At 42.7% G+C, this 13,153-nt stretch overlaps 1 protein-coding gene across 1 annotated transcript; it reads right to left on the reverse strand.

Annotated features, from left to right (window-relative positions):
- Positions 1–674: 674 nt before the first annotated feature.
- On the reverse strand, positions 675–10,796 carry LOC123446195 (wall-associated receptor kinase 2-like). Its single transcript, XM_045122874.1, has 5 exons — positions 9,854–10,796; positions 4,034–4,174; positions 2,265–3,131; positions 2,117–2,140; positions 675–2,029 (listed from the first exon to the last, which is right to left on the reverse strand). The coding sequence occupies exons 1-5, from the start codon at positions 10,767–10,769 to the stop codon at positions 798–800; spliced, it is 3,180 nt and encodes a 1,059-aa protein (XP_044978809.1). The 5' UTR covers positions 10,770–10,796; the 3' UTR covers positions 675–797.
- Positions 10,797–13,153: the final 2,357 nt, after the last annotated feature.

Here is a 13,153-nt window from a genome sequence, read left to right on the forward strand (position 1 = left end):
ACTTGATGGTTTTCTGCAAACCTAACCACAAATATGGTAGTTTCTTGCAATTAACTCGTCCTTTCTACACGGTGGATTCTGAATCGCTGCATGTTGTTAAATGGCAGCCATGTAGTACAGATGGCTGATTGGTTTCTCATCATTTCCATCAAGTTGATTATCAGCTCACAAATCACAGTACAAATTAAATACACCCTACTCTTGGCTAGCGAAATAAATTGCAAACGAACTGAGCCTGCCCAACCAAGCATAGAACACAATACATCATCATTGTTGTCCCGTCCTTCATATGGCATTCATCATATGAAAGCTATGTTCGAAATCTTAATGCGTCGGCCAGATTGATCATGTATACATCACTCAGAAAAAAAATCCCCTGACATACAGTAACAATATCCAACAGCCTGGGTCCTGTATAACTCCATTTATTGACAATCATTTGTGTTGCTGACGACAGCTGACATACTTGTATACTACTGACTTATACTCCATTTCCTAAAAGGTAATAGTTTTTATGACGGGTTGTGACAGTTTCTTGTTCTATGTGCGCCCGGGTTGTGACAAATATTCTCCGGTTTGACAGATGTTCTCCACAACATCGGCCGGGTAGTTACTCCATAATGGTAGGATGTATTTTCCATAGACGAGCCTTAAGCTAATAACAAGAAGCGAGGGATAACAATTTCAATTTATTTCTTCTACAGCGAGTGTTCAAGAACAAGAGCTACCTTACACTACGTAGGTTCAGTAACAACAAAAATAAAGCTCTCACCAGAGCACACTCTGCCTAAGCCAACTTAATGCAAAGAAATCCCTAGTACGGATTTAAAAGAGGCCGTCTCATTTGCATGTAGGCGAAACCACCGAGGGTACTCTGCAGATAAGATGAACTCATGCTCCATACTGTATTGTCTAGTCGACCCCTCGGTGTTGCTTTCGCCCTTTGTTGCTGGATATATATTATCTGAACTTTGCTCCGTAGATGCATGTGCGCCATTGAGTGTCAACTCCACTTGTCTCATGGTAGGACGATCCTCCCCTCTTAATTTGACACATGCAACTGCGATAGTAGCCACTTCTTTGACTTTTTCGCGTCCTTCGTCCATAACTTGTGGATCTAATATCTGCATCAATTGTCCTTTTTCGAACAATGTAACAAAATGTGCAACAAGGCTCTCGTCGTCCGAGGACAAATACAAAAATGGTTTCTTCCTGGTTAGCAGTTCCACAAGGACGACCCCAAAGCTGTAAACATCACTTTTCTCAGTTAGCCGCCCTGTATAAAAGTACATAGGATCCCAGTATCCTCTCGTACCTTGGGCCATTGTCATAACCCCAAATATATCCATTGGAATGCACCTTGAAGCTCCAAAATCTGCTACCTTTGCTGTCAGGGTATCATCCAAAAGTATGTTAGCAGACTTGACATCTCTATGAACAATAGGTATTGATGCATCTGAGTGAAGATATGCGAGAGATTTTGCTGCCTCAGTGGCAATCCGCAACCTATCATTCCAAGACAATGATTTCGGTCCTTCGACATGAAGATGCTCGTAAAAGGTCCCATTTGATATGAACTCATAGACCAACATCGGGACTTCAGTTTCAAGACAACAACCATAGAGTTTTACTACATTCCTATGGTTGATTTGTGATAGGATAGCTACCTCATTGATAAACCCATCGATCTCCTTCTGGATCACCTTCTTGGGTTTCTTGATGGCCACAATATGTTGGTTCGATAAAATCCCTTTGTAAACAATACCATGCCCTCCACCACCAACAATGAGATCTTTATCAAAACAATGTGTTGCCTTTTCTAGCTCTTCTAAGGTTATGATCATCCTTTCCGCAATACCAGCACTTTGGGATACCAATTGCTGCAACAGTTGTCCACGATTTTGTTGGAAGAACTTACGCTTTAACATTTGAGACCGCCGGTGTTTCAGTTTCTTCTTAATAAACATTCCGGTGAGAAAAAGAAGTACAAGTCCAGATCCAGCAGCAATTCCTATGATGATGCTCATACCTAAAAATATGTACAATATCGTTACACATTTATCTACTATATATACCATATATATAATTATAGAAATTATGTTGCAACATTGCTCACCTTTAAATTTTGTGCGGCCACCACCTGTAGAAAGACAAGAAAAAAAGAGAGGAAGGAATTACAACTAAATTATAGCATACGTATGTACATAGTACTATGGGTGAAAAATAAAACAAATTAACCTTTCGCAGGGGCGTGGGGTGCTAACCTTTGCATCCCTCAACAAGATAAGGGTTGCCAGTGTTGCAGTGGCACGAATAGCCTCTAATCCTTGGTTTGCAGAGGCTGTTCTTGCTCTTACAGATGCCCGGACACTTGATATATTGTTGCGAGCTCCCGTTAGTTTTCAACCCCAAGCCACTAGATTGCAATTGCAAGACCTCCCAGTCTAGACCTAAGGGGACATGCAGTATGGCTCCTTGATTTTCTCTCCATGAGGATCTGGGAAGCTGTGAAAAGACTCGACGCTTGTTGAACCAACCTTCCTCTGCGATGAACGTGTATGCGTCTGGATATTCCTTATCAGAGGCACAAATTTGGAGCGACTTGAACCAGAATTCACTAGGCATGCCATTCTTGGACATGGAGATGCGTGCTTGGCAGCAACCCAAGCCATAGCAGTAGTCGTCGTCAATGCCAGCTGCACTCGCGGCATCAAAGGTTCCATTTTCGTTTGCGGAACAAAAGGACGAGCAACCACCGAGGATTGCCCGATTGCTATCCCCGACGGACAGCCCCGCCTGCACGCTGCAGCCGGTGACAATGAGCTCATTGTTGGTTGACAACGAGTAGGGCATTGTGTCACCATGGCCCATCCAGAGATGTGTGAGCCTCATCCCGATTCTGGCACCGCAAAGAAGTAGTTGATCGGTATTGATGACGCGCAATGTGTTGTTAGGGAGAGAGATGTCGACAACTCGGAGTGTACCCAGCATCAGTTGTGGGGGGTCGCGGCTTGTGTCGCATGTGAGGTTAAAACCTGGCAGGTAGCACTTGGGCGGGCCTATGCCAAATGGGTATGGCACACTCATGTTGCCGCATGATGTGCTACAGTTACTTGCACTTGCACCTGCACCTGCATACACCCAAACATCAATTAACCCTCAATAGTTATCTACTTGACCCGCCATCTCAGCAGAGCATGAATCCATCTCGATTTCTAGACAGCACATGCATCTTGATTCGCAGAAAGTACATTCATATGTATACTCTAACTAGAAAGAACTAGCTAAGAAAACACAGCTAAAGAATTGCAGAATACCTGTTCTGCAACTATTCCTTATTACATATAAACTTCCCATGAACAAACAGTCCAAGGAAATGTGAAATTTAACCAAAATGATACTACAATCTTGTGTCTATTTATTTTTAATAATGCCATATGTTCTAGATTGGATGGCTTTACTTAACTTATATTATTTCTTGTATTTACATTGTACTCCCTCCGTTCCAAAATAAGTGTCTTAAGCTTAGTATAATTTTATACTAGAGTTAATACAAAGTTGAGACAGTTATTTTGAAACGGAGGAAGTATTATAAAAAATTAGAGTTTAGCCCCTAACCCCAATCGGATATTGGCCCAGCTATGGGTTAATTTTGTCTAGAACATAATGGGATGGAACCCCTGGAACTGATGATGGCTGGGTGACGACTCAAAGGCGACTATGACCAAAATTAAAAGAACAAACAATTTAGAAATATACATTCTCTCAAAACTGTTGTGACGATGTTAGTTTTTAAGAATTATTATATTACTGACCCAGATATTTCTGTATATGAAGCATTGCTAGTACACTACACGTACCGGGGTTCATGGTGTATTAACTAATTTATAGTACATAGTCTACCAAAGATCTGAGATTTATAGACCATGAACGTCAGCATATAATCATTCCAAAAGTAAAAATGCGCAATGTGGTGAAAAAAAAAACCATGCACATTATATCCGCCCCAAATTAAGTTTTAGCCATGGCTCACCTATGAGGAAATTGAAGCAGCCACCACGCGTATTGGGGTCGCCACTGGTTCCCTGTTGGCAGTGGCACTGAAACGAACCAACTGTATTGGTACATTGGCCGAAGCACCCATAATGTTCTGACCGCTTGCATTCATCGATGTCTGCAGATAGGGATACTAGTAAGATTATGTCTGCAGGGAACTTTGCTTCAGTGTACTCCCTAGAAGAGTTTACCCATACCGATCCAGATTAAAGGTGGGATTGGAAGAGGCACCATCCAATAAAAAACAATAATATAGTCTTCTACATCCAAATCAATCTATTCGATGCGTTTGATCTGCAAGCTAATATGGTGATAGCCTTTCTAAGTTCTTCTATGATTCTTGCAAACTCTCAGCAGGGTGTACCGAAGCAAACTTTTAGGGGTAGATCTACTAGTAGGACTTGAGTAAGTTCCAAACATTCGGTAGGTAGGAATAGATCTGAACGATGACTTCTTCCATCTTTAATTGCTAATCCCATACTAGCGCTAACCCTCATAGTTGCTAATTCCACATTATTTATTGAGAAACAAATGCGGTGGAGCGAGTTTACATGTACTATCTGATAGGGCAATGCTGGGTGCCGGCAAGCGGGCCCCCCGATCTGCGAGCTGTACGCGGGCCGCGTCATTAAATCTTCATGCAATAATTTTTTCTTGATGCAACAATTTTTGTTCACGATGCAGCAATTGCGTTGGTGGTTGCAACAACAAAAAGTTGTAGAAAAAAATATCTACATGATCGTAGCAAAAAAACGAAGTTGATGATGCGTTGTAGCAAAAGTCAAACGCCGATTGTAGCAAATATCTACGTGAACGTGTATGCAACTTTTTTAATGAACGGTTCAGCAAAAAATGATGTCGGTTGTAGCAAAAATTAACACGGTTGTAGCAAAAGTCAAAAAACACCGGTTGTAGCGAAAAAACCAACAAAGTCAAGTTGCAACCAAACGTGAATGCAACTTTTTTAGTGGACAGATGTAACAAATGAAAAACGCTAATAGCAAATTTAAACACTAGTTACAGCAAATTTACCGGAATAAAAGTTGCATGCAGTGACCAGCGAAGCGCGCGTGCGAAAAATATTGCATGGCCCGTGCGAGAAAGCGAGCGACCGGCGCGTCGAAGGAAAACGTTTCCCTATTATAACTCCAAACAGTTTTAAACAACTATGCATGCATATAAGACAAAAAGATGATGTCAACAAAGATTCTTCCTATTTTGAAACCTTAAAAAGTTTTATAGTTCAAACCTTCATGCAGATTCAAATTTTTTTCGCGTAAACTATTCGTCGCGTTGAGATATTTGAAATTACATTCCATGTTGACATGTTTCGACGAATTTGCTTTTTAGGTCACAAGTACTGCAAGTGTACTACGTAAATTATGATGATGTTTACGCTGACGGGTGTTTCAACTACTATTTTTGCATAGGACAAGAAGTTACCATGCATGTTTGTAAGAAAATTATCGGGACTCCAAATACCACGGTCTACCATCGATGATGCTTCCTCGGCCGCGTAAGGTCCACGTGCCGACATGGTATGGCTCGCTTATAAACGGGTCGCTCCGGGCCAGGCCCGTTTAGGCGTGTGTCGGGTCGTGTCGGGTCTGGGCCGACCTATTGGCTACCAATGATCAGGTCTGTGATACTTAAAAAACCATGCTATTTACTTAAAAGTTATCAGGTGTACTGTAAAAAAATTACCATGTTATTTACACAAAATTTTTAAACTTATGTTTTTGAAACAAAACGCCCTAGTGAAATTTACCGTGATGTTTGTACATGAGTTATTAGATCTGATGTGCCTATATTATCATGTTATTGAAACAAAAGTTATTGGGTATGTTTCTTCAACAACTTTTACCGGGTCAAAAAAATTACCGAGTGTTGGTATGTGAGTTATCAGCTATGTTGTGTATATATTATCATTATATTTACACATGGTTACCAGGCTGTTTTTCGATAACTTTCTTTCTCGGGTTGAAAAATTATCTTGCGAGGGATATGTAAGTTACGATCTTTGTTGGGTGTATCTTATCATGCTATGTACACATATGTTACCGAGGGTATGTCTATCAACAAAATTTATCAGGGGTAAAAATTTACCGTGATGTTTGTACGCTAGTTATCATCCCTCTTAACAATGAAGTTATCGGGGTTATGTTTTGTACAATACACCCCCCCTCAAAAGTTATCTTGTGTTTATACATAAGTTGTCCGATCGGTTGGACGTATATTACCGTGTCATTTCTTACCTACTAATAAAGCGCGTACCGCTTCTGTCGTCCGTCGCTGGTTGTTTTAAATTCGCGGCCCAACGTGTTTGGTTCATCTACCGATCGGACCCTTCAAATACACCAGATTGACAGTAGCCGGAGTGGCTAGAGCTTTCTAGAGCTTTCAACTTCCCCGCCGGACACCCAAGTTCGAGCACCACCACCACCATGTTTCTTCGTTTCTTTTTTCTAGAGCTGCACTGTTGTAACTTCTGTTCAATTTTTTTAATGTTTCTATTTTTGCAGATTCAAATATATTTTTAAATATTTGTATCTTTTAAATTCTAACTCTAAATTTCAAAATTTATATATGAAGTAGCTTTAAAAATATATAGACTCAAATATAATATTATTTTTTATGATAATTATTTCTGAAATTGTGTTTGCGTCCTTAGTTAATACAATACCTTTTTTATATGAGGCGTTTCAAGAACTTTGGCCCAACTATTTTCTTTTTAACGTTTCTATTTTTTGCAGATTCAAATACATTCATATATTCATATCTTCTAAACTCTAACTTCAAATTTCAGAAATTATATATGAAATAATTTAAAAAATATGTAGAGTTCAAATGTAATCTTATCTTTCATGTTAATTATTTCCAAAGTAATGTTTACATCCTTAATTAATACCTTTCTTTATATGGGGTACAATGTTGGTGAAAATAATAAAATTTCATGATTTTGAAAAAAATAGTGTATTATTTTTTGACTGCAATTGAAAAAAAATGTTTGCTAATGCAAAAAATGTTCAAGCATTTCAAGAAATGTCCTATTATTTTCAAGACATAATATGATCAGCATTATTGAAGATTATAATTGTTTTTCTTCCGTTGCAACGCACGGGCCTTTTGCTAGTACATAATAATTACCAGAATTACGTTTTCAAACAACTTTTTCTCCGGGTCCAAAAAGTTACTGCGATATTTGTACCGAAGTTATCAGGTGTACATATTGTGCATGTTACCATGATATTTACAGATAAGTTACTGGGGGCATGTTTCAAGAAAAAAATTCATCCGGATCAAAGTTAGCAAGGTGTGCGGTCCATAAAAAACCACATTGTTCACACATAAGTTACCATGGTTTATTTTGAACAATTTAAGCAACCTTGTGTGAAGAGGATATTATCCGATTCTCACCTTGGTCATTTATTTTGCCTTGGAAAAAGAGAGGATACAAATTTTGTGAAAATTGCAGATAGAAAATGACCGAGCATTAGCGCTTCAATACTTGGGGTCGATGGTAAGAACCACTAAAAGTTGGGAGCAAATCTCCCCCTACTCAGAAAAATGCTATAGGGGCGTTCTTGAAAAATAATAACAGCCTAACCTATCTCTAACGAATATTTCAATATGGTTGACAAATCAACTAAAACGATGGACGACAAAAGCTAGGTAGTATTCTGCTAATTAAGTAAGCAAAGAGGCATTTACTGATATTTTTGTGGGTGCATCTAGTGATTTCTTATATTTTGTAGCAGTAGTTACAAACTTAACTAAAGAAATAAAAAGGACAACAACTTTAATTAGATTAGATGGTTGTGCATTAGTATATATTGTCTTTCTCTGTGTCCATTGATCGGGATAGAATCGAATGAGACTTGAAGCGATTACGGGACATGCGCCGCGATCGCCAAATTAGCACTGTAAATAAAAAAAGGCGGTTAAAGTCGTACTAGCAAATTACTTTTCTTGATCAGTATAATTATCTTTAGTGATGCGATTAAGAAAAAAGGCAGTTAAAGGCGGAAGCTACGGCTGGCGTAGGATTCGGATCAGATGGCAACGAATGCTTTTGGATTTTAGCTTTTTTCATACCACTCCCTTCATTCCATAATATAAAAATGTTTCTGACACCAGTGCAGTGTCAAAAACGCTTTTATATTATGAAACGGAGGCTTGCAAGTGTAAAATGCATGTCTAAATTCTAAAGTCATGGATTTAGCTAGTACGACCCATATTTATTTGAATATATACATATACATGGAATTTTCTCTAAAAATCTAATAAATTCTTAGATTTCTATATTGCAACCAGTGTGGTCGTCGGGGCATGGAGGCTAGTTTTCTTTTATAATAAACCAGTTAATAGTAAGATCATCATTGTAACTCTACTTTATGTCATACGCCCCGTCCCGGCCACTACCTTGGCGGATGAGGATCCTTTGCTGCTCGGCAGGATGACGTTCGACCACTGACAGGTGGGCCCATCGGGAACCAAGCCCACATGTTAATGCCCCAACGACATGTGCCGTATGTCAGGGGAGCTGTCTCCTACCTGGGCACGCCCGCATAGCTCTTGCACCGGGCGACTCGAGCGGGCGGCTACCCTAGCCGCCGCCGAGCCCCCATCTACTTCCTCCTCTCCTCGCATCGCAGCCGCGTGACGCCGCCGGGCTAAGCCCGGTGGCAGATGGTGGTGGCGGGGTCTCTCCTTCTCTTCCGTGTAATTGGGCGGGGCTCCCGACGTGTGGAGGAGCGGCTGGCCGGCTCCTGCGGCACGACGGCGGTAGGTAGCTTTGGCCGGTCATCGGCGTCGACGGCATTAAGGGCTGGATGGATGGATCGGTTGTACATGTGGTCGGGCTTTCGGGCAGATTTGATCTCGCTAGTGTGGCCTACTCCATGCGTGGCGGCAGTGGTCGGTGGCAGACCTGTGCATATGAGGTTGGATGGAGGTTCATCAAGCGGATCAGGATGAAAACCCTGCTCTTGGCTTATTGCCAAGGTCGGTTTTAGACACCTATCCGCCACTTTTCGAGAAAACCCTAGATCGATTGATCATATGACGGCGACACTCTTGTGTTGCATCCTTCTTGGGAGCATCATCCTTGGACGTATGCATAGGCTCCAGGGACCGGTGGACAACATATGCGGTGGAGTGGAGTTCCATTTGGCGCATGGACAACGTGGAGTCTCGTCGGCGTGGTGCGGTAGGGCCTTTATGACGGATGTGTGATAATGAATGCGCGTAGGGAGCAGGTGTTGTCTTGCGTCATGGTGGCATCGATAGCAGGTCTGGCAAGGTTGATGTGTCGGTATTTACTTTGAGGTGGATCTTTGGAAGACAGTGGCGACGACCTAAGTGCATCGAACCGGTTTGTGTCCGAGACATCGTATGTGGCTTAGTTGTGGTCTACATCTTTAGATGTTAGGCTTAAGTGAAAGGTCTGATTACATCCCTTCATCAATGGATAGAAGTAGCGACAGATGTTGTCAAAATAACGGCTTCACGCATTGTAGACTCTATATAACATGGACATGGGTTATGGACTTCCTAATTAAACCAAATTTTAATATAGGGAAAAGATTAATAAAAATGGACATACACGATGGTTAGTCAAAATAAAAAAAAATATAGGGAAAAGATTTAAAAAAAGCAAGATTATCATTGTAACTATTTGTAATTCTATATCTAAATCTGTTGTGGTATGGATGTGTTTATTGGCAAATATAACTTTGTTTTGTGATCTCGGAAGTATATATGTGCTATATGTATAGACAGCAATGGATCATCAAACCTTGGCATCCCCTGGTGATATAAGGATTGCCCTGGTATCCCCTTCTGCAGGAGCACAAGTAGCCGCCTCTTTGGCCTTGTGTGCAGATGGTGTGGTTGCTCCTGCAGGCTCTAGCGCACCCGGCCGAGCTCTGCAATCCTTGCGTGCCGTTGTCGTGGCTATCGATGATGATCTCCCATTCGAGCACAAAGGGAGCTTGTATGGAGTGCTTCTTCTGCCGCGAGCCGCTCAACGCATCAAACCAGCCGTTGGACGCGACGATCACGCGCGCGCGGCCGTCGCTGCGGTTCCACCCGAAAGACTCGAGCTCCACGTCGTAGGACGTGATGGGGACGAGCTGGCCTGAACCAGCCAGCACCTCGCGATTGACGACGATGGGCGCCTGGCAGCAGCCCCAGCCGGAGCACCGCATCCTGCTCTCCCGGAATGACGGGATGTACGAGTCGTCCCCGTTTTGGCAGAAGGAGGCGCAGCTGCTCATGATCATGTCGCCGTTCCTGAGCGTCGCGCGGGCGTTGCAGCCGACGAGGATGAGGTTGTTAACGTCCGACACCGTGTACGGCCCGCTGTCGCTGAGGCCGCCACCGAGCGTGCCGTTAAGCTCGCCGGTATAGACGACTTCTACCTGGCTGTTGTAGAGCTGGGAGACCTGAAGGGTGCCGTCGCCAAGGAGGAGCCGCGGCGGATTGCTTGACCGGTCGCAGGTGAGGTTGAACCCCGGCGAGTGGTAGCAGTAGGACGGGCCAATACCGAACGGGTACCACACGCTTATGTTGCCGCAGCTAGTGTCGCAGGCTGACTTCGCTAACAACGGCGCCGGTGCAGCTGCAGCTCTGGCGGACAGCGGCAGCAGCACCAGCAGCAGCGCCGCTGCCGCCGAAAAGAAGATGGCAGTGTGGTGGTGTTGGTGCTTCATTGATTGACGGTGGAGCTATGGTTCTATGACTTGTCTTAATTGGTCTCTCTGTCTCTGCCACATTGGCTTTATTTATAGACAGTAGGAGTTAAATGAAGTATAGACAGCCGGACGCATCGATTAGGACCCCGCGCACTGCACGACAGAACCGACGACTAGCTACGGTCGTCCAAACAAGTTTTCCGTCTCGACCTCCACACACAGGCTATAGTAACATCCAGTCGTTACGCGCTAAATAGAAGATATTGTTGATTTACTTTAATTAGCCTAGTCATAGTACCTTTTTTTTAGCTTACCAGCCTTGACGCCTGGTCTAGTCATAGTACCTTTATTTTTATATTCTTGATGATACATAGGGTTTTATAGAATTACAATCTTCAGCAACTAATTTGGTAATGGGCGATGCTATGCGCCGGCGCGTCGGTCGAAAGATCCGGCCGGCCGTGCGCGAGCCGTCTGATCTGCCAGCTGTAGACGGGTCGCGCCGTTAGATCTCCCTGCAACATTTTTTCCTCGATGCAACAAATTTCAACGCTATGCAGCAATTTTCGTCAACGGTTGCAACAAAAAAATTTGTAGCAAAAAAATATCTACGCCATCGTAGCAAAAAAACGAAGAAGATGATGCGTGGTAGCAAAAGTCAAACGCCGGTTGTAGCAAATATCTACTTGACGTGTATGCAACTTTTTTAATGAACGGTTGCAATAAAAAATTTATGCCGGTTGTAGCAAAAAATAACGCGGTTGTAGCAAAAGTCAAAACGTCGGTTATAGCAAAAATTCAACAAACTCGAGTTGCAACCAAACGTATATGCTGCTTTTTCACTAGACAAATGTAGTAAATAAAAAACGCTTGTAGAAAATAGGAACGCTGGTTGCAACAAATTTAGACGAGAAAAAAAGCTGCATGGAAAACGTTTGTATCAAAATAACACATGGTTGCAGCAAATTTGACGAAAAAATGTTGCATGCACCTGCCAGCAAGGCGCGCGACCGGCCGAACGATTCGGCCGGCGCGCCGGGTAGTAGCGTTTACCTTTGGTAATGCATGGAGGTAGCTGGCCCAACCAACAAGTTGTGCTATCACCACATGTTGGAAATATGCCTTAGAGGCAATAATAAATTAGTTATTATTATATTTCCTTGTTCATAGTAATCGTTTATTATCCATGCTAGAATTGTATTGATTGGAAACTCAAATACATGTGTAGATACATAGACAACAGACTGTTCCTAGTGAGCCTCTAGTTGACTAGTTCGTTGATCAAAGATGGTCAAGGTTTCCTGGTCATAGGCAAGTGTTGTCACTTGATAACGGGATCACATCATTAGGAGAATCATGTGATGGATAAGACCCAAACTATGAACGTAGCATATTGATCGTGTCATTTTATTGCTATTGTTTTCTGCGTGTCAAGTATTTGTTCCTATGACCATGAGATCATATAACTCACTGGCACCGGAGGAATACCTTGTGTGCATCAAACGTCGCAACATAACTCGGTGACTATAAAGGTGCTCTACAAGTATCTCTTAAGGTGTCCGTTGAGTTAGTATGGATCAAGACTGGGATTTGTCACTCCGTGTGACGGAGAGGTATCTCGGGGCCCACTCGATAATACAACATCACACACAAGCCTTGCAAGCAATGTGACTAAGTGTAAGTCACGGGATCTTGTATTACGGAACGAGTAAAGAGACTTGCCGGTAACGAGATTGAAATAGGTATGCGGATATTGACGATCGAATCTCGGGCAAGTAACATACCGAAGGACAAAGGGAATGACATACGGGATTATATGAATCCTTGACACTGAGGTTCAACCGATAAGATCTTCGGAGAATATGTAGGATCCAATATGGGCATCCAGGTCCCGCTATTGGATATTGACCGAGGAGTGTCTCGGGTCATGTCTACATAGTTCTCGAACCCGAATGGTCTGCACACTTAAGGTTCAGTGACATTTCGGTATAGTTGAGTTATAGGTGTTGGTAACCGAAATTTGTTCAGGGTCCCACATGAGATCCAGGACGTCACGAGGAGCTCAAGAATGGTCCAAAGGTAAAGATTGATATATAGGAAGTCCTGTTTTGGTCAACGGAAAAGTTTCGGGCTCATCGGTAGTGTACCGGGAGTGTCGGGAGGGGTGTCACGCCCCAAGGGGTCTCATGGGCTATGGGAAGAGATAAACCAGCCCCTAGTGGGCTGGAATAAGTTCCCACTAAGGCCCATACGGTTTGAGAAGGAAAAAATACAAGGTGGAAAGAGTTTCCAAGTGGGAAGGTGGAATCCTACTCCAAGTAGGATTGGAGTAGGACTCCTCCACCTCCAATTTCGGCCAAACCTTGAGGGTTTGAGGCTGCCTCCTCCCCTCCCTCCATCCT

Source organism: Hordeum vulgare, chromosome 4H (genome assembly GCF_904849725.1).
Source record: "Hordeum vulgare subsp. vulgare chromosome 4H, MorexV3_pseudomolecules_assembly, whole genome shotgun sequence".
NCBI lineage: Eukaryota > Viridiplantae > Streptophyta > Magnoliopsida > Poales > Poaceae > Hordeum > Hordeum vulgare.

What these genes read in the sequence shown, in the direction of transcription:
- LOC123446195 (XM_045122874.1), bottom strand. Translation starts at nt 10,769, where the DNA reads ATGAAGCACCAACACCACCACACTGCCATCTTCTTTTCGGCGGCAGCG. An exon ending in TCTTGTTGAGGGATGCAAAG is followed by an intron (nt 2,141 to 2,264) that starts GTTAGCACCCCA and finishes GTCTTTCTACAG; the next exon opens with GTGGTGGCCGCACAAAATTT. An exon ending in TGGCCGCACAAAATTTAAAG is followed by an intron (nt 2,030 to 2,116) that starts GTGAGCAATGTT and finishes ACATATTTTTAG; the next exon opens with GTATGAGCATCATCATAGGA.